Raw genomic sequence first — 27,023 nt, forward strand, 5'->3', positions numbered from 1 at the left:
TGGCAATAGAATACTCACATTGCCTTGCAATCCAGGGGGTTTCTTAAAGGCTGAGTGGTGGCAGGGCTGATTCAGTCCTTAAATCTGTGACAAACTGTCCACCCTCATGCTCACAGCAGAAAGCAGAGGGTTTCTAGCAAACAGCTCTTCAGAGTTACATTTTCCTGGGTTCAGGAATGATCCTGGTCTTAAGGTCTTCCAGAGCTCCCCTGGTTGCCTCCCAAGCTCTGCCCCCCAGCTCCCAATCCTCATGGCCTTAAATCCACAACCAACCAAAAGAAAGCTTTGACAGAGAAACAGGAATGAACCCATCTTTCAGTGAGCTGTTAACCCTGAAACACAATGGTGACAGTGTGTGGGACAAAGGCTGGCCTTCAGCTGTGAGGAGTTCAGGCATTGTGCTTGTCCCACGAGCCCAGAGCATTTCTTCAGGGATGGCCACAACCTCTTCTTGACATTGCTGGGCTTTGCAGCTTGTGACAGTGGATCTGTTTTGCCTTGTCAATGCAAAAATAATGGAATGGAATGGAATGGAATGGAATGGAATGGAATGGAATGGAATGGAATGGAATGGAATGGAATGGAATAGAATAGAATAGAATAGAATAGAATAGAATAGAATAGAATAGAATAGAATAGAATAGAATAGAATAGAATAGGGTAGGTTCATTAAGGTTGGAAAATATTATCTCTTTTCCAGCTGATAATCTGATCATCTCCCTCTAAGATTATCAAGTCCAACCATTAAGTCAGCACTGCCAAGACCACCACTAAACCATGTCCCCAAGTGCCACATCAGTGCCACATCTACACTTTTGGCTTCTTTAACACTTTCAAGGGTGGTGACTCTACCACTGCTGGGGCTGGTGTTGGGACTTGACAACTCTTTCAGTGAAAATATTTTCCTAAATATCCAATCTAAACCTCCCCTTGCACAATTTAAGACTGTTCCCTCTCCTCCTGTCCCTGTTCCCTGGGAGCAGAGCCCAATCCCCCCTGGCTGTCCCCTCCTGTCAGGAGCTGTGCAGAGCCACAAGGTCCCCCCTGATCCCCCTTTTCTCCAGTCTGAGCCCCTTCCCAGCTCCCTCAGCTGCTCCTCATCAGACCTGTGCTCCCAGCCCAGGTCCAAACCATGATATGGCACCATGAGAACGAGGAGAAGATAAAAAAAAGCCCCTGCACTTTGTCCAGCTGCTACAAAACTTGATCCCTTTCCTGGCCGTGCTTTGATGAAACCAAATAGGTGCAATCAATGCCCAGGGAGGGGGATTTTTAGGGTTATAAATACCTGATTGCCCTGGACACTTCCTGCCATCCTGTCAGCTGGAGGAAGGGATGGTGGATACCTCCAGAACATTCTTTGCTGTTCAGAGAGGATGTGGAATAAGTGCTGGGGAAACACCTCCTGTGCTCGAGTGGGAAACCCAGGGACAGTGTCCCCTGTCACCCCAGCCCTCCCACCCCCACCAAAGGCTCCCTGGGGCTGCTCCTGCCATCACTGGGTGGGCTGGGGCTGTGGGGGCTTAATCAGGTCACAATTAGCAGCACTGTTAATGAAGGAACCTCACAGAAACCTCCGTGGGCTGGAATCAGGAATGAGCTCATTGGTGCTGCTGAGTGGGTTCAGAGCTGGAGGCTTTGCTGCCACCTCGTGTCCATGGGTCAGGAGATTCCAGATCTCTTTCCAGAGGGATTGATTGGCTCTCTCTGGTCCAGCCCAGCTATTTAAATTGTCACATTGAAAGTTGCTGCTGGGATGGAGGTGAGGACTGTGGGTGGTGGGGACACATCCAGAGGGGCAGGATGCTCAGATGTGGCATTTGCCAGCACATTGTTCCTGCTGTGCCATGAAAGCCTCATGGAAAACCCTTTTTTTTCTGCCATTTCAGGCTCTCCCAGCCTGTCCCATCCAGGCCACGTGTGAAGCTGCTTCCAAGGAGGAGAACAAGGAGAAGAACAGATATGTGAACATTTTACCCTGTACGTGTCAGAGCTGGTTGGATGGGGGGAAACACTCAGGGGCTCCTGCCAGGGCTCCCCATTCCTGGTTTTGGGATGGGCAAGGGCACAGATGAGGGCATTTCACCTCCCAGCTGGGTGGCTGAGTCTGCTTTAGCTTTGGATACCTGTGAGGAGAAGCTCCATGGAGCCAGGAGGCCGTGGAGAGTGCAAGGAATGGGAAACGCCAGAAGGGACAACTCCTGCCTGGTGGCACTGGGCAGTGGGCTGGCATGGGGTGTCCTCAAATATGCACTGTGGAGAAAAAAACTACCTTGGACAAGATCTAGGACTTCTCTGGGTTTGAGCAGGAGGAATTTGGGGGCATAAAGGTGTTTTTGCAGCAGAGCCAGGAGTGTGGGCTCCACTCCAGCACCTGGATTCTCACTAGGCCAGGTAGCAGCAGAGTGTGGAGGGGGTTGTCTTTAATGCAGAGTTTTCATTTCCCTGCAGATGATCATTCCAGGGTTCACCTGACTCCTGTGGAAGGGGTCCCTGACTCCGACTACATCAACGCCTCCTTCATCAATGTGAGTTTTGGGGTGTGGAGGGGAAATCCCTGCCAGGGTAAAGCCAAGCAGGCTTTGGAGAGGGCTGGGGTACCACTCTTGCTGGAGCTGGGCATTTATGATCAACAAACAGCTGAAAAATCATCGAATCTTTGAGGTTAGAAAAGCCCTCTAAGAGCCACGAGTCCAAGCATTCCCCCAGCACTGCCAGGCCACCACTGAGCCATGTCCCCAAGTGCCACATTCACAGTTTTAAATCCTTGAAGAGTGTGGCCAGTTGGTCATCAGTGCTTGCAGGGCTGGATGTGGGAAGGGGATGGAGAAGAAATCAAGGAATCCAGCTGCAATGGAAGCACCATTGCCCTGCTGTGCCCCTGGGAGGAGATGGGTCCTTTGTGGTTGTCACCATTGTGGCTCCGACCAGCTGGAAGGGTCATGTGAGAGATGCAGGCACATGAGGCAAAGCAAGACTCAAAAGAGCTTTTTCCTTCCCTCCCCAGTAAATGAAATACACAAAACCAGTCCCTATGAGTTCTACAGCCCCTCTTTTCCAAGGATCAATGCTGATTTTCACATGATGCTCTGGATGCAGGGTCTGACTGCAGTGGAAGGGCTGTGTGGCTGTCACTCCTTTCATTAGTGCCTTGTGCCAACAAGTGGGGGGTCATTCCTGCGTTATGTGAGCATGGGGGGAGTTCCTGTGGTAATACAGCCCTTTGCACAAGGATTCTAAATGATTTCAGCCCATCTTTGGAGCTGATTCTCCCCTCAGAGGCTGCAGCCCCTTCTCTGCACAAGGGAGAATGAGCAGCAGAGCAGATGCCAGCTCTGTTTGTTCCTGAAGAAAATGCATTTAATGACTCCTGTGTTAGAGAAATATTAATTTTTCTTCTTTTCTTGCAGGGGTACCAAGAGAAAAACAAATTCATTGCTGCACAAGGTAAATTATTGAGTATTCCCATGGCTCTGTTGAGGGCAGCTGGGATGGGTCCCCCTGCTCAGTGGGGCTGTGCCCCTCTACCCACAGCACAGCATCTTGCAGAGCTCCCCTGGTCAAAAGGAGGCCTGGCTGCTCCACAGATTGTTCCCAAAATGATTTTCCCAGTCAAAGAGCAGTGCTGGATGTTTTGGTGGACAGAAAGAAGTCCTTCCTGTGCAGTCCCATTGCTGGAGGGTGTTGTGAGCTCTGGAAGCCTCTTAATTAAAACCCCCAAATCACACAATCATGGAATGGTTTGGGCTGGAAAGGACCTCAAAACTCATCTCATTCCACCCCACTGCCATGGACAGGGACCTCCCACTATCCCAGGTTGTTCCAAGCTCCCTTGAACACTCCCAGGGATGGGATAGAGAGAAACATCCTTATGATCCTCAGAAGTCCAAACACTTCCTAAAACCAAAATTCCCACTCAGAGGGTGGGGATCATGTCAGCAACAGGATGTTACCTGCCCATGGGAGTGCTTTGTGTTTCCTCTCTGGACTTGCCAGTGGGTCAGGGCATTCCTGGCCACTTTCCCTGGCTCTGGCTGGAGAAGGAGGCTGGATCAGGTCCCTCAGCACTTCCAGGCTCAGGTTAAGCTTTGGCTCTGCTGTTCTCTTGGCTCACCCTGAGCCTCAGGCTTGGCAAGGGAGTGTAGGCCGAGTTAGCTTCGTGTCTGGCAGGCAGCAGGGAACTATTCCTGTGCCACACTGAAATGGGATCCCATGGCTAAAACCCAGAATCCCAGGGCAGGACTCTGGGACAGCCACAATTCCCCTGGGTGACCTTGGGCAAGTCCGTGCTCTGTTTGTCTGATTTCCCTTTCTTGAGCTAAATATGGAACTCTTGACCATAAAACAAATCCAGACACTCCAGGTATCATGTGATAGGATTATTCCTTGGATCAGGCATGCCCAGACACCACAGCACCTCCTGTGACCTATTGGCAAAAAATGTGTTGGATCATCCCTGATGTGTGACCTCATATGCTGGGGTTTGGCCCCAAATTGTGAGAGGTTGATCCCAAAGAGGACTTCTTGTTTTTCCTTCCCCTCAGGACCAAAGGAAGAAACAGTGAACGATTTTTGGAGGATGATTTGGGAGCAAAACACAGCGACAATTGTCATGGTGACCAACCTGAAGGAGAGGAAAGAGGTCGGTGCCAGAAGCTTTCACAGGCTGAGATTTGACCCTATGGGCATGTCCTGGAGCCATTCCCAGCTTTGTGAGGGTGTCCAGAGCTCACCTGCACCTGTTTTTTTCTCCCCCCAGTGTAAATGTGCTCAGTACTGGCCAGACCAGGGCTGCTGGACCTACGGGAACATCCGAGTATCCGTGGAGGACGTGACCGTGCTGGTGGATTACACCGTGCGCAAGTTCTGCATCCAGCAGGTGCCAGGGGCCACCTCCACATCCCTTCCCTCCCCTCTCCACTCTGGGCATCCCAAAGGTGTTGGCTCAACTCCTCCAAGGCTCTGTGAGAGCAGAGTTGGCATGAAATAACCCCCAGCACCCATTTTTAACCAGAGTTGTTAGGAATTTATTCCTCCCAAGAGCCTGTTCTCAGTAGTACCACATGGCTGTGCTGAGAGCAGGGAAGCTGAGGGATGCCAGGGCTGAAATTCCATCCTGAGGTACTCCAGCACTTGCTGTTAGCAGTGTTTGTTCCTGCTCTCACCCACAGACACTTAATGCCTGAAAATAATCAGATTTATCCCCTCAGCTGAGATGAAATCCAGTGCTGTATGTGTTGGGTTTGATTGCTTTCCCATCTGTCACCACATTTCCTTGTCCTCCAAGGAGACTCTGGGTGTTTTCGTCACTCTGTTTGTTTTCCTGCTCTCTCAGAGGCAGGCAGGGAAGAGTTGGTGCCTGTAAACCTGTCTGGACTTTGAGGATGATCCTCCTAAGCCTCATGTTTCACTCCAATGGCCTGGATGTGTGTGTTTTCCTCCCCTGCCTTTAATCCGAGGATGATCTGGCCAGAGGAGTGGGAAAGGATGGAGGAGCAGCTTCTGTTTGAGCTTGTTGGGGGTGAAATATGGCAGCTGCTGCCAGGCTGGATCCACAGGCTGGCATCTCACACCCCTCAGATGTGGGATGTGGTGAAAATGTCATGTTTTTAGAGACTGATCTGTCCCAGACCCTGAGTCCATGCCCTTTCAGCTGTGGATGCTGCTGCTTAAGCTCCATCTCGGGTCTGCACCTCCCTCTCTCTCTTCATTTTGGGGGAAGAAAGGAAAGCCGAGTATTTCCCATTAACCTGAGCCGTCCTTTGCCCTGCAGGTGGGAGATGTCACAAACAAGAAGCCTCAGCGCCTGGTGACCCAGTTCCACTTCACCAGCTGGCCTGACTTTGGGGTGCCCTTCACCCCCATTGGGATGCTGAAATTCCTGAAGAAGGTGAAGACCTGCAATCCCCAGTATGCAGGAGCCATAGTGGTGCACTGCAGGTGAGTCCTGGAAAGCATCTCCTATTTAAAAGGAAATTTTTTTTTTACGGCAGGACTTTTCCATTATCTTTATTTAATTTTCCTGTGTTAAACTGGGATGTTCCTCATGGGGACATGCAAAAAAAACGCATGAATTGAAGGAAGTTCTTGGAATCAGTGATTTTAGGGTGTTACAACTCATCTGGAGGGGTCATTTGGGTTGGCTGGATGCTGAGTGAGCCAAGGAGAGCACTGGTGGCATCTCCCTTGGCATGAGAAGATGACATCCCTCTCTGGGAGAAGGCATTACTGACCTGACACATAGCCTGGAGCAGTGGACTCACCTGGAATGGTTTCAGGCACAGCAGCAACCCTGGGGGAGCCACAGCGGTTTCCACATTGCAATAAGGAGAAACCCCATGGTTAAAGGCACAGATGGTCACATTTGCACCATCCCAAGTGAATTTTTTTTTTCTTCTTGGGAAGCAAGAAGAAAAGACACCAGCCCTGTATGATCCTCTCTGCTGATTTCTGCTCTGTCTCAAGGGGAAGGGAGTCCCAGTGCTGAGCAAGTCCTTTCCCTGGACAGCTCAGCATCCCCTTCCTCTGCCCCAAACCAGGGCATGGCAGGGGGTGGAGTGTGCACTGTGGGGTGCACTGTGCTCCCCTTCCATTATCTCTGTCTCCCACTTGGGGCTTGGTGACTCCCCAGCTGATTCCAAGAGCTTTGTCTTCATTTCATGTCTGCTGGTCTCATTAAAGACAATCCAGTGCCACCCCCACCATGGGCTCCCACTGTCCCAGGTTGCTCCAAGTCCATCCAGCCTGGCCTTGGGCACTTCCAGGGATCCAGGGGCAGCCACAGCTTCTCTGGGCACCCTGTGCCAGGGCTCCTCACCCTCACAGGGAACAATTCCTAATTCCCAATATCCCACCTAACCCTGCCCAGTGAAGGAATTGGGGTAATAGTGAGAAAAGTCATGGCTTGAGACCACAGGATCATGGAATGGTTTGGGAAAGGACCTTAAATCCCATCCAGTGCCACCCCCACCATTGCCAGGGACACCTTCCACTGTCTCAAAGTGCTCCCAGCCCTGTCCAGCCTGGCCTTGGGCACTGCCAGGGATCCAGGGGCAGCCACAGCTTCTCTGGGCACCTGTGCCAGGGCTCCTCACCCTCCCAGGGAAGAACTCCTTGCCAATGTCCCCACCCTTGTCGTGCAGTGCCGGGGTGGGCCGCACGGGCACGTTCATCGTCATCGACGCCATGCTGGACATGATGCACACGGAGAGGAAGGTCGATGTCTATGGCTTCGTCAGCCGCATCCGCGCCCAGCGCTGCCAGATGGTACAGACAGATGTGAGTGTGCTGCTCCTGCCCTGCCCTCTGGGCTGGCATTGCCTTCATTTCCTTCACCCACTCAAAGCCTGTGTGAGGGTTGTGCCATCCCTCATTTTGGGTGATTGTTTCAGTTTGGAAAGCCAGGTGTGTGCTAAGGAAGGCAGGAGCCTCCCCTGGAATGGAGAAAATGAACCCCTCCTCTCTCTGAATTGGTATACATTTTAAATTAAGGGCTCTCAGGCAACAAAAATTATGGGAGTAGGAAATAACAGTTCTTTAATAGGGAAGAAAATAAAAGGATAAAATAAACAATGCAATAAACTAAAACAACACTGACAGAGTCAGAACACAACCTGACACCCTGTGGGTCAGGGTGTTGGTGGCAGTCCCATTGGAAATGTGGCTGCAGCCCTCCTGCAGTGTCAGGGGTGGGTCTGTTGGAGCAGGGATCCTGGAGAAAGGGTGTAGTCTTCTTCTGAAGATCCAGTGGAAGGAGAGACAGCTGCTGTTCCTCTGGGGAATCCAGTGGAGAAGCCCTGCTGGTGTTCCAGAATCTCCAGATTAAATCCAGATAGGAATGCTTGGCTCCTCCCTCTGGGCTCACATCTCCCAGTGGGATGCTGTAGTTCTTATCAGCCATGCAGTGACATTCAATGGCTGTTATCAGCAGATGTCTCCTCCTGAGGGAGGAGTGATTGTGGAAGAGATAAGGCAAACTGCCCACTTGACAAAAGACAACTGCCACACAGATGGTGTAGATTACATCTTGCCTTGCAATCTGGAGCACCTGCCCTCTGGGCAGGCATTTTCTTCACCCACTCAAAGATTGTGTGAGGGTTGTGCCATCCCTCATTTGAGGTGATGCTTCATCATGTGGGTTCTACATGAGGTCCTTCTTTTCTTAATCCCCTTTGTAGAATCATTAAATCATTTAGGTTGGGAAAGATCCTTAAGATAGAGTCCAACTATTCCCTTAACACTGCCAAGGTCACCTCTGATCCATGTCCCCAAGTGCCACATCCACATGGCTTTCACAGTGGTGGTGCCAGACTTTCCATGGGAGAGAGGGAGAAGTTGGAATTCAAAGCCAGGTGATCTCCAAGCCCATCATTGGCTTGTCCTCAGTGCCCTGTCCTGCCTCTGGGACAGTGTAGATCCCAGAGTGTTAAACATCATAGGATCACTGGTTTTTGGGGATTGGAAAAGTCCTTTGTGATCATCCAATCCAGCAGCACTGCCAAGGCCACCACTGACCATGTCCCCAAGTGCCACCTCCACATGGCTTTTGTATCCCTCAAGGGATGGGGACTCAAACTGCCCTGGGCAGCTGTGCCAGGGCTGGACAACCCTTTCCATAAAGAAATTTATCCAATATCCCATCTGACCCTCCCCTGGCACAGCTTGAGGTCATTCCCTCTCTCTCTATCCTTTGTTTCCCCCTGGCTGTCCCCTCCTGTCAGGGAATCTTGTGGAGCCACAAGGTCCCCCCTGAGCCTCCTTTTCTCCAGGCTTGGAGAACACTTTGTGTCACATCTGCCTTGCTTGGTGTGATAAATAAAGAAACAATCCCCATTTGCTGGCAGGAAGGTTGTCACTCAGTTTTTTAGAATCTCAGAGGGTGGGCAGGGGTTGGTGGGTTTGCATCCATCATGGAATGTGGCAGGGGAAAAAAAGCAAAGTAACTTGTATGCCTAGAGGGGGAGGTGTGGTTATGAGCAGGGAGAACAATTTTAAAAAGAAAGATTTCACAGAGACTCAGACTTGCTTTTACTGCTTCCTGCCCCCCTGCAGATGCAGTATGTGTTCATATACCAAGCACTTCTGGAGCACTATCTGTACGGTGACACTGAGCTGGAGGTGACCTCCTTAGAGATCCACCTCCAGAAGATCTACAACAAAGTGCCAGGGACCAGCAGCAACGGGCTGGAGGAGGAGTTCAAGGTGAGTGAGGCTGTTGTCCTGTCCTGCTGGATCTGCTGGGATGGTGCAGGGATCACCTGGCACTGGGTGAGTCTGAACATCCCCTCTGCTCTGCTCCTTGCCCTGCAGAAGCTCACTTCAATCAAAATCCAGAATGACAAGATGAGAACGGGCAACTTGCCGGCCAACATGAAGAAGAACAGGGTGCTTCAGATAATTCCATGTAAGGCTTGTTTGGCTGAGGGTCTGGTGGGTGTGGGGACAGGAATTGGGTGGAGAAATGGGGCAAACAGGGACCTTGTGATGTTCAAAGAAAAGGGCAAAGTCCTGCCCCTGAACTGGGGTCACCCAGCTGGGTGGAAAAGCAGCTTGGAGGAAAGGACCTGGGGGTCCTGACAGACTGCAGCCTGAACCTGAGCCAGCAAAGTGCCCTTGTGACAAAGGGACAGTGGTGGCTTGGGCTGGGTGAGACAAAACTCTTCCAGCAGGCCCAGGGAGGGGATCCTGCCCCTCTGCTCAGCACTGGGGAGGCCACACCTGCAGCACTGGGTGCCAGCACAGGAGGGACATGGACAGACTGGGGACAGCCCAGGGAGGGGCTGGAGCATCTGTGCCCTGAGGGAGAGCTGGGAGTGCTCAGAAGGAGAAGAGAAGGTTCCAGGGAGAGCTGGGACTGCTCAGAAGGAGAAGAGAAGGCTCCAGGGAGAGCTGGGACTGCTCAGAAGGAGAAGAGAAGGTTCCAGAACAGGCTGGGAGAGCTGGGGCTGCTTAGAAGGAGAAGAGAAGGCTCCAGGGACCTCATCCCTGCCCATCCACACCTGCAGAGAGGACAGAGCCAGGCTGTCAGTGGTGGCCAGGGACAGGACAAGGGGCTGTGGGCACACAGTGACCACAGGAGGGTCCCTCTGAACAGCAGGGAACACATTTTGGCTGTGAGGTGCTGACACGGGTTGCTCAGGGGTGTTGTGGATTCTCCATGCTTGAAGATACTCAGATTTTCTCTGGACACACATGGGCACCCAGCCCTGTGTGACCCTCTCTGCTGGTTCCTGCTCTGTCTCAGAGGGAAAGGAGTCCCAGGGCTGAGCAGGTCCTTTTCCTGGACAGCTCAGCATCCCCTTCCTCTGCCCCAAACCAGGGCATGGCAGAGGGTGGAGCTGACTGTCCTTGTCCCAGCCAGCTGCACTGTGCTCCCCTTCCCTAATCTCTGTCTCCCACTTGGGGCTTGGTGACTCCCCAGCTGAAGGCCATGCAGGTTATCCCAAATCTCAGATGGTTTTGTTCTGTTCCAGATGAGTTCAACCGAGTAATCATTCCAGTGAAGAGAGGGGAGGAGAACACAGACTATGTCAACGCTTCCTTCATTGACGTGAGTCTTCTCCAATCTTCTTCCCATCTTCTCCGAAAGGAAACCACCTCATGCTGCTTCCTTTGGGAAGAATTTATCCCAAACACTCATTTTATGGGTTTTGTACAGCTCCCTCCCTGTGACTTTGCTTTGTGTCAGTGGATGGTGCTGGTTTCTTTCTCCCAGAAACCTCCAGGTATATCCAGCTCCTTGTGGGAGAGGAGAGCTGGCGCCTGAGCAGAGCTTCCAAATCCTGGGCTTATTTCTGTCCCTCTGGGCTCTGCTGATGGCTGTGGAGAAGGGATCCATGTATCCATGGAAATAACACAGCACTGGCCATTTGGTCAGAAAACATCCACCAGATGAGCTTAGGGAGCAATACACGATCCCAAAACCTTGGAGAGTGGCCAGGTCAATCCCATTACACCTGTCTGGGTGGTGGCAGGAGGAGAGGCAGGGAGGTTAAGTGCTGTCCTCACTCTGAGGAGGAGATAAGTGATTGCACATCCTTCCCTCCTGAGCAATCCTGTGGACTCCAGGGAGACATCTCAGATGAGTATTGATCTCCATGCCGTGATGCCAGGGCTGGCCAAGGCACAGACCCTGCTCTTTTCCAGCCCAATTTCTCTTTTCCTCTCCTAATGACACAGGGCTCTTTTTTTCCCCAAAAAGGCAATCACTGGGTTTGCCACTAAAACCAGTTTATTCCCAGTTCTAACATCCCTAATTAATTGCTCCCTGAAATCTCCTTTGCTGGGTGCCTGCTGTGGCTGTGGGAGCAGCCAGGAGCAGCTGCCTTGTTGGGCATCCAGATCAGAAAATTTCCATGGCACGTAAGCAATTTGGGCTGAGGATTCAATTTCCTGCCTCTGCTGAACTTTGCTTAAATGACAAACTCCAAATGACGAAGCATCTGCAGTCACAGTCTGCAGGGAGGGCACAGGGGACTCACAGGGGTTTGGAAACAAAAACTCTTTGTGGCTGTGGCAGAGCCAGAGTCATCCAGCCTTCCTGCTGGTTTCACACATCATAGGATGGTCTGGCTTGGAAGGGACCTCAGATATCAGCCAGTGCTGTTTAGTTTTGCTGGCTTCTTCCAAAAATCCCTGTGGCATTTTTGGGATCCCCCGTGGCAGGAAGGAAATGATGAATCTGACTGCGTGTTCTTAGAAGGCTAATTTATTATTTTATGATATTATTTTATATTAAAGAATGCTATACTAAAATTATACTAAAGAATATAGAATAGATAATTACAGAAGGCTTAACAAAATAATAATAAAAACTTGTGACTGGCTTCTCAGAGTCCGACACAGCCTGACCATGATTGGTCATTAAGTCAAAACAATTCACATGTTGGATAAACAATCTCCTACCACATTCCAAAGCAGCAAAACACAGGAGAAGCAGATGAGATAATATTGTTTTCATTTTTCTCTGAGGCTTCTCAGCTTCCCAGGAGAAGAGATCCTGGCAAAGGGATTTCTCCAGAAAATATGATGGTGACAAATCCCCAGTAAAAGTTGTACTTGGAGCTAAGGCAAAGCTCTTAGCTCCAGCACTCAGAGCTTGCAATATTGCTTAGGTGTGCTGGAAACCCAAACGGATCAATCTGGGTGTGTGTAGGGGATGTGATCCTCCCAAAATGAGCTGAGCTTGGTGGGCCAGCCGTGTCCAAGAGGTTCCTGGTGCTGGTGCACTGACCCCGCTCCCACATTCCAGGGCTATCGCCAGAAGGATTCCTACATCGCCAGCCAGGGGCCGCTGCAGCACACGATAGAGGACTTCTGGAGGATGATCTGGGAGTGGAAATCCTGCTCCATAGTGATGCTGACAGAGCTGGAGGAGAGAGGCCAGGTAAGCTCCTGGGTTATCTGCACTGAACAGCAGGGAGATAAATAAATGAATGAACAGCAGGAGTTTGGAATGGGATGATCCTTAGGGTCCTTCCAACCCAGACCAGGCTGTAATTCTGGGAGTTTGTGAGGTCAGTGGGATCCCACTGTTAGCATTGAGCAACACACAGTCACAGAAGGATTAAATGCATAATCACAGAATGATTAAATGCATGTATATGTGCTTTTATTGAGGAGTTCTGGGTGTCAGGGGTACAGACCCAAATCTGACTCCAGTTCAGGTGAACACATTTTTATACCCTTATCATTTTATAACTACATATTATTTATTAAACTTACATTGTTCTATTGTATGCATTGATCTCATCCAAGCATGGATTCTTGTAATCATCAAACCCCCCAAACATGGTTTCTTATGATTCTTGTTACTGTGGGGGTACCAGTTGTTGGTTTTTCTGAGTCTGTATTGAAGGCACTTGAGACAGTAATTCATGTTCAGACTCAGGTGTTTTTTATTTCTTATCAGTAAAAGAGTCAGTGCTGTGAGTTCTGCAGCTTTTCATTAGAAGGCACAAAATGGCCAACAATCTCTTGTTCCAAGGTCTTTTAAGACTAAACTGTCCAATTGAGAACTGACACCTGGATTATTTCCCTTTTAACCCAATAACTGATCCCAAAGAGCCCACAATGCACACTTTTCTGCCCAGTTACAAAATGCCACCCAACCCATGAAGAAGGAAGAGGCATGAAGAAGAAACCCAGGATGACACCCTGTGCCCTCCATCTTGCTTCCATCCACAACATACTAAAAATCCCAAACCCTAAATTTCTCACCAAGTGAATACACCCACACTACTCTCTATAATCTGTTTCACACTTTTGTGGATTCCAGTCTGTCTTGAAGTCTGGGAAACTTTCTCCATGAATGAGGGTGAAAGTCAGTGCTGCCCTGGGGGTCAGGGCACCCCAGAGCAGACAGAGAAATATTCCCAGTGCCCTGGGTTTTCACAGGTACAATTAAACAAAAATAATATCCAATTACCAAACAATCGTCACATTTAGCAATCATATCATTTATCATAGTCATTAAATGATTATACCAATGCAGTTTTGCATGATCCAGTAAAGCTCAACACCACCTGGGGTTGGGCACCTGCCAGGAGATTCTTCTATCCAAATCCGTGGGAAGAATAGGGGTTACTCACCGTGTGGCCTCCTTTGTAAGAGCCTGAATGAGAGATGTGGGACTCCAGGGACTCTCCAAAATGCAGTTTATTGTATCCAAAGTGTCACAGCAGTCCAGGGCTGTGGGTGACAGAGCTGTGCCCACAGCTGTCAGCTCCAGCTGCAGGCAGGCCTGGAGACCCTGAGTTTAGGTCACAATGCATTATAGACTTTTCTTTTGGTCACAATGTATTCTATACTTTTCCTTTGGTTACAATGCAATCTATACTTTTCTTTGCTGAGCATCTTCATACAGTAGAACCAATCTATACCTTAACTTTTATCTCTAGCCTGTCATAACTACTGTAATTACCATATCTATGTTGCTGTTCTCCAATCACTAAAAGTCAGTGCATTACAGTTTAAGCTAGAAGTTTTCAGTTTTCTTGCAGTAGAAAATTCTGAGACCTTTTTTCTACTTGCAGCATTTGCTGCCTTGTTTGCCTGTGCTCTCTTTCTGCTTGGTAAAAACATCTTCTTGTTTGGGGTGGGTTTATCCTTTGCTCTAAGCCATAAAAACCCCTTCTAACTAACACACCCTTTGCCTCCTTGGTTATCCAGTGAGACTGGCTCAGCAATTCTTATCTTCTATATCAAAACTTGCTTCCATCTCTATTCCTTCACCAAACTCTACACTTAAGAATCTTTCTGCTAACCACACACATGTGTGAGACTTCCTTGTCAAAACTTTCATCCTTCTCAACCCTCCTGTGCTGCCTCCTCAGGAGAAGTGTGCCCAGTACTGGCCGTCCGACGGCTCCGTGTCCTACGGGGACATCACGGTGGAGCTGAAGAAGGAGGAGGAGTGTGAGAGCTACACAGTGAGGGACCTGCTGGTGACCAACACCAGGGTAAGAGCCTGGCTGCTGCCCCTTGGTGTGGTGGGTGGTGGTTGAGGGTCCCCAGGATGAGGGAAGAGATGAGAATCTTGACTCCATGCTTCAGAAGGCTGATTTATTATTTTATTATATCTATTATATTAAAAGAAAATTATATCCTACAGAAATAGAGAGGATTTCATCAGAAAGCTAGAAAGAAATGAATAATAAAATCTTGTGACAGACTCAGGGAGTCTGACACAGCTGGCTGTCATTGGTCATTAATTAAAAACAATTTCACATGCTGGGTAAACAATTCTCCAAATCACATTCCAAAGTAGCAAAAGATGGAGAAGCTTCCCAGCTTCTCAGGAGAAAAGATCCTAGTGAAAGGATTTTTCAGAAAATATGTCTGTGACACCTGGGGACCTCTGCACGCTCCTGGGTTTCACTGCCATGAGCCCCTGCTGGTGTTCCCTGAGCTCCATCAGCTCCCCATTGTCTCAAAGGGATTTTATCCCTGTCCTGCTGCTCATTTCTGCTGCCCTCACCACCAGGCCTCCCTCCTGCTCCCCACACTTACCCTACTCCTTGCTCTGGAAATGCTGTTTCTCCACAAGCAGCTCTCCTACAAGGATTTTGCTTGCTTCTTCCAAAAATCCCTATGATACTTTCAAGGTCCCCCATGGCAGGAAGGAAGTGATGAATCTGACTCCATGTTCTTAGAAGGCTAATTTATTTTTTTATGATATTATATTAAAGAATGCTATATTAGAACTTATCTCCCTCCTACCCCCCATTCCCCACATTTCCCTTACTCCTTGCCCTGGGAATGCCACCCCTCCACCTACAAGGATTTTGCTTGCTTCTTCCAAGAATCCCTGTGGTATTTTCAGGGTCCCCCATGGCAGGAAGGAAATGATGAATCTGACTCCATGTTCTTAGAAGGCTATTATATTATAATTATATTATATTATATTATATTATATTATATTATATTATATTATAATTATATTATATTATAATTATATTATGCTATACTAAAAGTTATCTCCCTCCTGCTCCCCATTCCCCACATTTCCCCTACTCCTTGCCCTGGGAATGCCACTCCTCCCCACGCAGGGATTGTTCCCCCAAAGCCCTGACCCCCCCTGGGTTCCTGGGTACAGATCCCCCAGCCTGACCTGGAGCTGTGCCCTCCCCACAGGAGAACAAGAGCCGGCAGATCCGACAGTTTCACTTCCATGGCTGGCCAGAGGTTGGGATCCCCGGGGATGGGAAGGGGATGATCAACATCATTGCAGCGGTGCAGAAGCAGCAGCAGCAGTCTGGCAACCACCCCATCACTGTGCACTGCAGGTAAAGCCTGGCTGGAGCAGCTGGGCCACCCCTCTGAGGGGATCTGCTCCACCAGGAGCTTGGCAGATGGTCACAATCCCAAATTGTGCCCTGGGTAAAATGGGAGAGGCTGGGGTCGGGTTTTTTTGGGGTTGTTGGGAGGAATGGTGAATCTGACTCCATGTTCTTAGAAGGCTAATTTATTATTTTATTATCTATATTGAACTAAAGAATATTAAACTAAACTAGACCAAAGAATAGAGAAAGGATACAGACAGAAGGCTAAAAGATAATAATGAAAACTTGTGACTCCTTCCAGAGCCCTGACACAGCTTGATGGTGATTGGTCATTAATTGAAAACAATTTACATTAAACCAATGAAACAATCAATCACTTGTTGGTAAACAATCTCCAAACCACATTCCAAACTAGCAAAACACAGGAGAAGCAAATGAGATAAGAATTGTTTTCCTTTTTCTCTGAGGCTTCTCAGCTTCCCAGGAGAAAATCCTGGGCAAGGGGATTTTTCAGAAAATGTGACAGTGGCACTGGGGCAGGGCTGACTCCTCTGGGCAAAGCCATCAAGGGTGTTCCCTCAGCTCCTGGTTTCTCTTTCCCAGTGCTGGAGCAGGAAGAACGGGCACCTTCTGTGCGCTGAGCACTGTCCTGGAGAGGGTGAAGGCAGAGGCCATCCTCGATGTCTTTCAGACAGTCAAGAGTTTAAGACTACAGAGGCCACACATGGTGCAGACACTGGTAGGTGCCTCCTGCCCCGCCAGAACCTCAGCAAGGATGGGCTGGGGGCTCAGTGCTGAGCAAAAACCTCTTTGGTTCAAGGTTTTTGCTCTCATGGAAGAAGGAGTGAGGGGAGATGTGGGTTCATCATCTGGAAGTGTCCAGGGCCGGGATGGGTGGGGCTTGGAGCAACCTGGGACGGTGGGAAGTGTCCCTGACCATGGCAGGGGGTTGGAGCAATCTCAAAGTTCCTTCCAACCTTCAAGGTTCATTCCAACCCAAACCATTCCTGGGATCCGTGATTCTGTGAGGGTGGGCCAGGAGCTGTCTCCCTTCCTCTTGTTAAGGCATCAAATGCCTTTAAAGCACTGACAGAAGTTGTAGGAACCTCCTTGGGGACATCCTGAGCCACAATCCATTCATTAATGAGCTGAAACTCCTGGAAGAGTGTCCTGCTGGGGCTGGGTGGGGTCTTGCAAGAGGAGTTTGCTCAGGGTTGTAGAAGAAAAATCTTTTGGGATCCAAACAGAACCTCAGAGAGGGAAGGGGAAAGCAGAGTTTGTGTGGCCATGAGTACCCCAGGAAGGGTTTGGGGGTCACAGGGAGGTGGGACCTGCTCTGTACACCTGCCCAAGCTGTCTGAGGTGTGGGTTTTCCTGCTGTGACCCTGCTCTCTCTGACCTCCCACAGGAACAGTACGAATTCTGCTACAAGGTGGTGCAGGAATACATCGACGCCTTCTCAGACTACGCCAACTTCAAGTGAAGAAAAACAGGAACAAAAAAATCCACACCCACCCTCCCTGAAACAAATGACAGAAGAGTTGCCTTCTTTAATATTTTGTAATATTCTGTTTGTTAATATACCCCCCCAAACAAAACAAAAACAAAACCTATGTGTATATATCTTAACTGTTTTAGAGGTTGGTACCATAAGCTTCATATTAGCTGGAGATTTTATATGTAGCAAAGTGTTAGTGCAGATACTGTTGGCTCCTTTTTTTCCAATGTTTTATTGGGGAATTAAATAGCTTGATGTTTGGATTAATATTGTCATACCATCTCTCTTCTGGAGAGTTGATACAGGCTGTTATTTTGTTTGTAAATCTCTTTTTTTTTTTTTTCTTGAGGGAGTAAAACCTTTTTAAAAAAAAAAAAAAAGGAAAGAAAGATATCCTGGATCTCATCTGAAACAAAACCCAAACCCTCCCCCATCAGCACAACCCCACCAGCACAAGCTTTTCCAAACCTGCAGGGAAATGGTTTCACATTTTTCTGCTGGTCAGCTCTAAAAAAAAAATAAGGAGAAAAAACCAAAAAGCTCATTCTGTGTGTGTGTTTATATATAAATACCCTCATTTTTGTACCAAAAGCTAAAAACTTTCCTCTCTCAGGGTCAGGCCACCATGTACTGCTGGTTTGGAAACTGTAATTGCCACACAGCAGCACCCAAATGTTGGGATTTCAACCCCAAAAAAGCAAATCCCAGAAAAACAAAAGGATTTTTTGCTCCCTGAAGGAAAGGTCTGTGTGTTTGCAGCTGGATTTTAGGGCAGGGATTGGGGCTGGCCCTGTGGCCCTGAGCTGAGGGTGGCACTGCCATCCCTGCTGGGGCTCTCTGCACCAGGTGAGCTCCATCCCCAGCTGCTGGGGGAGATGTCAGATTATTTTTCCTGGCACCCTGAGAGATCTCAGAATGAGGGAATGGTTTGGGGTGGATCTCATAAAATATCCAATCCAATACCCATGGCAGGGACACCTCCCACTATCCCAGCTTGCTCCAAACCTCATCCAACCTGGCCTTGGGCATTCCAGGGATCCAGGGGCAGCCACAGCTCCTCTGGACCCCCTGTGCCAGGGCTCAGCACCCTCCCAGAGCAGGATTTTTCCCAAATACCCTCTCCAGGCCTGCTCTCTTCCAAGAAAAGTCCAAAGGCTCACAAAATGTCCTGAGGAGCAGAGGTGCAGCACTTGTATATTTAAAAAAAAACAGGTTAATATGGGTGATTTTATTATTTTCTTATGAAACAGAGGCTGAGGAAAGATTTTCCTTGTCCCTCCTGCAGTCAGGGGCACCATGGCCCAGTTAATGAGGAGCTCCATCCCCTCTGCAGGCACTGGGAGAACTGGTTTGGAGCAGAGGCTTCACCCCAAGGATTTCTCTGGACGCCCCAACAGTGCTGGGGAGCACAGGGTGGGTGGCAGGGCCCAGGAATGTTGACAGGGATGTTCTAAGCTCAGGATATGGGGTTGAAATCTGGGAAATTCTGGGTAAAAACAGCCCAAGAGTCAGAGTATCTGTTTTTTCACCTTTTTCCAGCCAGGCAGGATTCAGTGGAGGCACACAGGCAAGGAGGGCACACAAAACACCCCCAAAAGTTGCTTTGCTGCTGCCACCATCCCCCCTCCATCACCTGGTACCCCTCATGAGCCCCAATTTCTAATAAATTCCAGCTCCTAAATTCTGGAGGCTTTGGGCCAAGGCTGTCACACTCAGAACTAAATGTGGTGACCCCAAAGGAATGGGGACCCTCCTTGAACAGGAGGGTTTCATTTGTCCCCACAGGTGCTCCAGCCAGGAACATGGACCACCCCAACAAGTCCCTCCATTTCCCCTTTTTTCCTCCATCCCCAGGATCTCAGGGGGTTTGGGGAAATTTTGGGGTGCCAGGAGCTGCTTTGAGCTTTTGCCACAGCATCTGCACAACCCCATCCTGCATCCAACTGCAAATATCAGAGAGATGAGCAGCTGCTGGAGATAATCCAGGGCCAGATCCTGCCTAAATCCCCTTCCCAAACTCTGCCACATCCCCTGAGCTGGGAGCTGTGGGCTCCATGGCCCCTGCCAGCATCCAGCCCCACTTTGGGGCTGACAGATTAGAAATGGGGGGAGAACCAAGGAAATGGGGGCAGGGAAACTGAGGCACGGGGAATTTGCTCCTCTCCTTTCAACAAGAGCACCCCTGGAGCTGCAGAGGGACAATCTGCTTCCATCCCTTTGCCAGCTGCCAGAAAATGGGAAATGTGCCCCTTCTGGGGCAGAATCCCCAAAAGGGGGGCTCAGGGTGCTGTTCTGTGGTGCCAGAGGGGTTTGGGGACAAGGAGGCACCGGGCACTGGCACAGGGAGGGCGATGCCATCAGCGAGGTCACTGTCCCCCGTGGGAACGGTGGCCGGGCCGACGTCACTGTCATCGAGCGCTTCAAATAGCGGTGCCTGCCCTGCCGGCCACTGCCACCACCGGCCACTGCCACCACCGGCCACTGCCACCACCGGCACCGGCGCTGCCACCTCCGGATCCCGCCCAGGTGAGGCTGCCCCGGCCATGGCACGGGCCCCGGGGTGGGGGGTCCTGCTTGCCCCAAATGGGGTCTGGGGGGTGGGGGGAGTGTCCATGCTGGATCCAAACCCCAGCAGCACCCCGGGGTGCTGAGCCCCTCTGGCTTCTGCAGCCCCAAAGGGCACCCAGAGTGCTCATCCCCTCTGGATCTGCATCCCAAACCCACCCCAGCACCACCCATAGGTGCTCACCCCCCCTGCATCTCCATCCCAAATCCACCCACGGGTGCTCACCCCCTCGGGATCTGCATCCCAAGCCCACCCATGGGTGCTCACCCTCTCTACATCTTCATCCCAAACCCACCCAAAAGTGATGCTGGGCTATCCCCTTCTGCATCTCCATACCAAACCCACCCCAGCCCACCCATGGTTGCTCATTCCCTCTGGATCTGCATCCTAAACCCACCCCAAAGAGAGCTGGGTCATCCCCTCTGAAACTCCATCCCAAACCCACCCATGGGTGCTCATTCCCTCCAACATCTCCATCCCAAACCCACCCAGGGGTGCTCACCCCCTCTGGATCTACATCCCAAACCCACCCCAGCCCACCCAGAGTGCTCATTCCCTCGGGATCTGCATCCCAAACCCACCCAGGGGTGCTCATTCCCCCTGGATCTGCATCCTAAACCCTCCCTGAAGTGATGCTGGGTCATTCCCTCGGGATCTGCATCCTAAACCCAGCCCAAAGTGATGCTGGTTCATTTCCTCCAACATCTGCATCCCAAACCCACCCCAGCACCACCCATGGGTGCTCACCCCCTCTGCATCTCCATCCCCCTCACCCAACCCCTGTGCTCCTACCGAACCCAAACCATCCCAGGCAGCACCCTCGGCTGCTCAGCCCTGCCACACCCCCCCGGGGGTGTCCCCAGAGCGGATCCCGGTCGGACAGTGCCCCCCGTGTCCCCGCAGCCCCGGGGGTGTCCCCAGAGCAGATCCCCGTGTGACAGTGCCCCCCGTGTCCCCGCAGCCCCCGGCCATGGCACCCCGCGGGTCGCTGCTGCTGCTGGCGCTGCTGCTGCTGAGCTGCGCCCTGCCCCATGCCCGCGGCCAGCACTGGTCCCACGGGTGGTACCCGGGGGGCAAGCGGGACCTGCGGACCCCCAGCGACCTCCAGGTAGGGTGTCCCCCTCGGGTCACCCCCTCCGGGTCACCCCCGTCCCTGCCGGGTGATGCCCACCCCGCCCGTGTCCCCCTGCCCAGGGTTTGTGTGCTCCCCATCCTGTCCTGGGGTTAAAATCCCTCTGGGTTATCCCTGCCCGAGTTACGCTGCCCCAAATTATCCTCCCTGGGTTGTATCACCTCGGAATCCTGTCCCCGTCCAGGGATTATCCCTCCGCTGAGTTCTTGGATTTATCTCTGCCCCAGGTTAAACCCCACTGCGGGTTTATCACCCCCACCGGCTAAAATCCGCCCCCCAGTTTATCCCCCTCCTGAATTATCCGAGTTTATCACCGCGGGTTTATCCCCCTCCCAAAATTATCCTGATTTATCACCCCTACGGGCTAAAATCCCCCCAGGTTATCCCTCTCCCTAAATTATCCGGGTTTATCAACCCCACGGGCTAAAATCCCCCAGTTTATCCCCCTCCCTGAGTTATTCGGGTTTATCTGTCTGGGTTATCCCCCTCTCTAAATTATCCGGATTTATCACTCCCACAGGCTATAAATCCCACCCCAGTATATCCCCCTCCCTGAATTATCTGAGTTTATCACTCCGGGTTATTCCTCTTCCTGAATTATCCGTGTTTATCAGCCCTACGGGCTAAAACGGCCCCAGGTTATCCCCCTCCCTGAATTATCCGGGTTTACCCCCTGTCCCACCCTGGGGGCTAACCCCCCACCCCAGTTTATATCCCCCTTCCTGAATTATCTGGGTTTATCTACCCCATGGACTAAAATCCCCCAGTTTATCCCCCTCCCTGTGTTATCCAGTTTTATCATCCCCTCAGGTTATCCCCCTCCCTAAATTATCCAGGTTTGTCACTCCGGGTTTTCCCTGTCCCTGAATTATCCGTGTTTATCATCCCAGGTTATCCCCTCCCCGATTTATCCTGATTTATCACACCCGCGGGCTATAACCCCCCCAGTTTATCCCCCTCCCTGATTTATCCTCCCTCCCCCCAGTTCATCCCCTTTTCCCGCGTTTATCACTCCCACCGATTTCCCTTCCTCCCTGAATCCCCCGCACTTCGCTCACCCTGGAATTCCCCCCATCCATGGGGTGACCCCCCCCCAATCCCGGCTGCTTTTCCCCCTTTTTTCCCTCCCCTCCCGCAGGTCCCGTCCCCTTTGGGGCGCTGCCGTCCCCTCCCGTGTCCCCCCCGGCGGGAGGAGCCGCTGCCGGTGAGCGGGGACGGGGCTGGGGGTCCTGGGGGGTCTCTGGGAGTGGGTCTGACCCATCCTGGGGGTCCCCAAGACCTAGACTGACCCATCCTGGGGGTGCTGGGGGGCCGGGACTGACCTATCTGGGGGAGCTGGGGGGTCCTCAAGACCGGGACTGACCAATCCTGGGGGTCTTGGGGGTCTCCGGGACTGGGTCTGACCTATCCTGGGGATCCCCGGGACCAGGACTGACCCATCCTGGGGGTCCCCGAGAGCGGGTCTGACAGATTTTGGGGGTGCTGGGGGGTCCCTAAGACTTGGACTGACCGATCTGGGGGTGTTGGGGGGTCTGGGAGACCGGGACTGACCCATCCTGGGGGATCCTCGGGAAGGGCACTGATCCATTCTTGGGGTCCTGGGGGTTCCCGGTACCGGCACTGACCGATCTGAGAGTCCCCGGTACCGGCACTGACCACTCCCCCCGCCCCTCTCCCGCAGCCCCCCGCTCTGCGCCCTTGACCGGAGGCACCGAACCCCGCGGGAGCGAACCGGGACCCCCCCGTGGGGAATAAAGGGGCTGGGGGGGATCTGTGAGAGTGATGGTGATGGAGGGGCTGGCGGGGGGTGGCATGGGGACAATGGGGACAGCGGGGACAACGGTGTCCCCAGAGGGATGCCGTGCCCGTGGGGGGGCGGGGTTCGCGTCTCTCGGGATCCTTGGGTGGGCAGTTCGTGTTCCAGGGGGCGGGCGTCCGATTTGGGGCTTCCGTGTCCCGTGGGGCTGTCCCTGTCCCGTGGCAGTGTCCCTGTCCCTTGGGGCTGTCCCTGTCCCGTAGGTGCCCGTGTCCCACGGATGTCCCTGTCCCGTATAGGGTGTCACTGTCCCCGCCGCTGTCCTTGTACCACGGGTCTCCTTGTCCCCGCCGGTGTCCGTGTCCCACAGATTTCCCTGTCCCCGTGTAGGGTGTCCCTGCCCCACGAATGTCCGTGTCCCTTGGCTGTCCCTGGCTGTCCCTATCCCAGCCGGTGTCCATGTGTCCTCTGACTGTCCCTGTCCCGTTTAGGGTGTCCTTGCCCCATGGATGTCCGTGTCCCACGGATGTCCCTGCCCCCGCCGATGTCCGTTTCCCCTGGCTGTCCCTATCCCCGCCCCCTAGCTGTCCCTGTCCCATGTACGATATCCCTATTCCCTGGCTGTCCGTGCCCCACGGGTGTCCCTGTCCCCGGGCTGTCCCTGTCCCCTGTAGTATATCGCTATCCCCGCCGGTGTCCCTGTCCCACAGGTGTCCTTGGAACTTGTCCCGCTCCCCTCCCGAACTCCATTTCCCATCATGCCCCGCTCCCATTCCCATGGCGCCGCGCACAGATGTGACGTCACACTCCGCGCCGCGCGGTCCCTGGGGGCAGCCATGCTGCGGGCGCTGAGGCGCTGCCGCCCGGGGTCCGTCCCCCTCCCGGAGCTCGGCCCCGGCTCCGGCCCCTTCCCGGGGCTCTGCCCCGCCTGGGGCCCGCGGGCGGTGCCGGCGCGGGGCCGCAAGACCCGGCATGACCCCCCCGCTAAGTCCAAGGTGGGCCGGGTGAAGATGCCGCCGCCCGTGGACCCTGAGGAGCTGTTGGTGGTTCAGGAGCGGTACCGGCAGTACCGGCTGGTGCTCAGCGCCCTCCGGTACCGGGCCTACGGGGCAGGGCTGGGCTAGGCTGGGGCTGTGGAAATGGGGGCTGGGGACAGGGGGGCTGTGGGACAGGGGAGGGTCTTACATGGGCTGGGACTGATTATGGGGCTGGGGGTGGTTGTGGGGCAGCGAAGGGTCAGGACTGGTTATGGGACAGGGGAGGGGTTGTAGGTTTGAGTTAGGGACTGGTTATGGGGCAGGGGAAGGTCGGACATGGGCTGGGGCTGATTATGGGGCTGAGGGTGGTTGTGGGTTTGGGAAAGGGACCAGCTGTGGGGCAGGGCAGGGTTGAAGGGTTGGGTTTGGAGCAGGAACTGGGTATGGGGTTTTTGGGGGCTGCCTTTATTCGGTACAGGACTGGCTGTGGGGCAAGGGGCAGGTATGGGCCTGTGAGGCTGCTGTGGGGCAGGGGAAGGTTGGGGGTGGCTCTGGGTGTGGAGTTGGAGTCTGAATGAAGTGCTGAGGCGGCTGATGTGGAACGAGAGAGGTTGTGGGGTGGGAGGCTGGATATGGGGCTGTGAGGCAGGGGAGTGTGGCCTTGTGGCCATTTGGGGCTGCTGTGAGGGACAGTGGAGGGGTGGCTTTGGAGGGACACTTTGTAACGGGAGCAGGGAGATCTGGGGGCTGAGAAAGGTGGTGGGGTTTGGACTGATGAGGGGCAGGGAAGAGTGAGGATGGTGGCACTGGGAGCAGTGTGGGGCAGGGTGGTGGCACTGGGAGCAGTGTGGGGCAGAGTGGTGGCACTGGGAACACTGTGGGGCAGGGTCAGGATGGTGGGTCCGGGTGCTGGGGCTGGTTCTGCTCTGGGGCAGTCCGGGCAGACCCCGCTGTGCTGGCGGCCCCGGGCAGGAGCTCAGCGCCCTCCCCCGGCCCTGCAGGGCGGAGTTCAGGGCCGAGGTGCTGCAGAAGAAGCGGGAGGAGCGCCTGATCGCCGAGGGCTTGCCGGAGGAGCTGGAGGAGCACCGGCGGCTGATGGCCTGGAACGAGGAGGAGAACGGCCGGCAGAGGGCCCGCAGGTCAGCACGTCCCCTGCAGGGCACGGGGGGCACTGCTCAGGCACAGCTGGGCACAGAGAAGCTTGGGCAGGGTCATTCCTGCATTAGGAACTGGTTAATGGCTGAGCCCAGTGGGGAATGGTCACACCAGACGTGTCCCCAGCCCTGTTTGATGCCTTTGCTGATGATCTCCATGAGGGGGTTGAGTTCACCAGCAGCAGATTTGCAGGTGGCATTGAGCTGGGTGTGGGTGTGCTGCAGGGCTGGAGGGCTCTGTAAGGGACCTGCACAGGCTGCATCCAAGGAAATGAGGGATAACAAGTGCAGGTGTGGGGTTCTGCACAGCAGCCAGGCAGAAGGGGACCTGGGGGACAGATGGACAGCAGGCTGGACACGAGCCAGCAGAGTGCCCAGAGGGCCAAGCAGGCTCCAGGCCTGGATCAGGAATGGTGTGGCCTGCAGGAGCAGGGCAGGGATTCTTCCACTGTGTGAGGCCACACCTCGAGTGCTGTGTCCAGTTCTGGGCCCCCCAATTTAGGAAGGACATGGAGATGCTGGAATGTTCCAGGGAAAGGCAGCAAAGCTGGAGAAGGGTCTGGAACTGAGATCCTGGTAGGAGCAGCTGGGGGGCTCAGCCTGAGCAAAGGAGGCTCAGGGGAGACCTTGTCACTGTCCACAGCTCCCTGACAGGAGGGTGCAGCCAGGATGGGTCAGGATCTGCAGCCTGGGAGCAAAGGACAGGAGGACACAGCCTTTCCCACCCTGACTGATTCTGTGATTCTGGGAAATCCTGACCTGTTTGAATAAATCTGCCTGTGCAGCTCTCGTGGTTCCTGTGCCTTCTGCTGCTGAGGGCCAAGTCAAGGTGCTCTGGGTGGATGTGTCACCTCCTCCATGACATTTTCCTTTCTGCCTGGCAGAGAGGAGAGACTCAGGAGAGAAGAGGAGGAGCAGAAGAGGAGGAAATCAGAGATTGCAGAGAAACAGGCCAGGAAAATGGAGGCTTTCCTGGAGGAGAAGGAGAAGGAGGTTCTCCAGCTGCAGGTAAGAGCAGCTGGTGCCTCCTGAGGAGCAGCTTGCCAGAATTCCCTGCCAGGGAGCCATGTGGGAGCCGTGGGATTGTTTTCCACAGATTTCTCAGCTGGCAGCTGGGAACCACAAGCATCAGCACCTTCCAGGGGTGTTGACAGCGCGTGGATGGGAGGGAGCTTGAGCCAGAGCTCTGGGAACAGGCTGGGATAACCCTGAGGGGGACAATCCTTGTGCTTTGCTTCAGGAGGAAGCCAAAAACTTCATCACCCCCGAGAACCTGGAGGCTCGGATCGAGGAGTGCCTGGACAACCCCCGCAATTACAACTTTGCCATCGACAAGGACGGGCGCGTCGTCAAACGCACGGTGCTCTCCTAGCAGCCCTGGCTCCGGTGTCCAGAGCCCCCAGAACACACAGATCCTTCCTTGGAATGTATAAATTGGCCTCAGAAGTGGTGGAGAAAGGCTCTGGCTGTGCTGCCTCCAAAGGGTTAATGCTGAGGGAAAGGGGGTGAGGGGAGCTTGGAGGCTGCAGCTCAGCCCTGTTGCTGTGCCTGTGATCCCGCCTCCCACGTGTTTGGATCCTTCACACACAGCATGTGGGGGGAGCAGGAGCAGTCCTGAGGCAGAGCCTGGCTCAGCTCCTCGCTGTCAGCTCCTCTGGATGCTTCCAAAGGCAAAGGAGGGCTGAGTGAATTTGTAGGAAACACTGACCTTCCCTTTTTTTTGTTGTTGGGGGAAGGAATTAATTATAATCCTGATTTCACACTTCAAACCCTCCTTTGCACATCCTTTGGTGTGGCTGAATAAGAATGTGTCTGAATGATCCAGGATTTCTGGTGTCTCATTATTCCTCCCTTTAGGCTTAATTTATTCATCACCACTGAAAATATAGATAAAATCGTAATGGCTTTGGGTGTTCTGGGTTGTTGGGGTCTTGCAGGCTGTCAGCTTTGTCCTAAAACTTCTGGTTTTGGGCTGAACCTGGAGTTTGCTGTGTTTCAGCCATGGTCTGCAGGTCCCTCTCCCTCCTTCCCTCCCTCCCTCCCTCCCTCAGTTCATTGACCTGAAACTCTCACTTTTTACCTCTACTTTTACCTAAAAGTATCTTCTTCTCCCAAGCCTGCACCTCAACCCAGCAAGCGCACAAAACCCACAGACTTG

At 52.8% G+C, this 27,023-nt stretch overlaps 2 protein-coding genes across 5 annotated transcripts in view; both read left to right on the forward strand.

Annotated features, from left to right (window-relative positions):
- PTPRA (protein tyrosine phosphatase receptor type A) overlaps positions 1–17,547 on the forward strand; it is a 132,081-nt gene extending 114,534 nt beyond the window's left edge. For all 3 annotated transcript variants that reach the window (XM_074540565.1, XM_074540563.1, XM_074540564.1), the window contains 15 exons: positions 1,890–1,980; positions 2,452–2,528; positions 3,411–3,447; positions 4,545–4,642; positions 4,760–4,879; positions 5,774–5,940; positions 7,143–7,278; positions 9,052–9,201; positions 9,310–9,403; positions 10,473–10,549; positions 12,251–12,385; positions 14,334–14,459; positions 15,634–15,785; positions 16,386–16,521; positions 17,191–17,547. In XM_074540565.1, coding sequence (XP_074396666.1) covers positions 1,890–1,980; positions 2,452–2,528; positions 3,411–3,447; positions 4,545–4,642; positions 4,760–4,879; positions 5,774–5,940; positions 7,143–7,278; positions 9,052–9,201; positions 9,310–9,403; positions 10,473–10,549; positions 12,251–12,385; positions 14,334–14,459; positions 15,634–15,785; positions 16,386–16,521; positions 17,191–17,265 — 1,671 coding nt within the window. In that variant the 3' untranslated portion in view covers positions 17,266–17,547. The remainder of the gene's footprint in view (positions 1–1,889; positions 1,981–2,451; positions 2,529–3,410; positions 3,448–4,544; positions 4,643–4,759; positions 4,880–5,773; positions 5,941–7,142; positions 7,279–9,051; positions 9,202–9,309; positions 9,404–10,472; positions 10,550–12,250; positions 12,386–14,333; positions 14,460–15,633; positions 15,786–16,385; positions 16,522–17,190) is intronic.
- A 2,166-nt stretch (positions 17,548–19,713) lies between these two features.
- Positions 19,714–26,685, forward strand: LOC102069788 (small ribosomal subunit protein mS26). 2 transcript variants are annotated; one of them, XM_074540567.1, is made up of 6 exons: positions 19,714–19,806; positions 20,808–20,950; positions 23,657–23,827; positions 24,713–24,850; positions 25,750–25,873; positions 26,106–26,685. In XM_074540567.1, the coding sequence occupies exons 2-6, from the start codon at positions 20,817–20,819 to the stop codon at positions 26,235–26,237; spliced, it is 699 nt and encodes a 232-aa protein (XP_074396668.1). In that variant the 5' UTR covers positions 19,714–19,806; positions 20,808–20,816; the 3' UTR covers positions 26,238–26,685. The 2 variants fall into 2 exon arrangements, with proteins under 2 accessions (XP_074396668.1, XP_074396667.1); XM_074540566.1 differs by lacking the exons at positions 19,714–19,806; positions 20,808–20,950 and having other exon boundaries at positions 22,966–23,827.
- Positions 26,686–27,023: the final 338 nt, after the last annotated feature.

This window comes from Zonotrichia albicollis, chromosome 5, assembly GCF_047830755.1.
Source record: "Zonotrichia albicollis isolate bZonAlb1 chromosome 5, bZonAlb1.hap1, whole genome shotgun sequence".
Taxonomy (NCBI): Eukaryota; Metazoa; Chordata; class Aves; order Passeriformes; family Passerellidae; genus Zonotrichia; species Zonotrichia albicollis.

What these genes read in the sequence shown, in the direction of transcription:
- LOC102069788 (XM_074540566.1), top strand. Translation starts at nt 23,493, where the DNA reads ATGCCCCGCTCCCATTCCCATGGCGCCGCGCACAGATGTGACGTCACA. An exon ending in CTGGTGCTCAGCGCCCTCCG is followed by an intron (nt 23,828 to 24,712) that starts GTACCGGGCCTA and finishes CCGGCCCTGCAG; the next exon opens with GGCGGAGTTCAGGGCCGAGG. An exon ending in GGCCGGCAGAGGGCCCGCAG is followed by an intron (nt 24,851 to 25,749) that starts GTCAGCACGTCC and finishes TCTGCCTGGCAG; the next exon opens with AGAGGAGAGACTCAGGAGAG.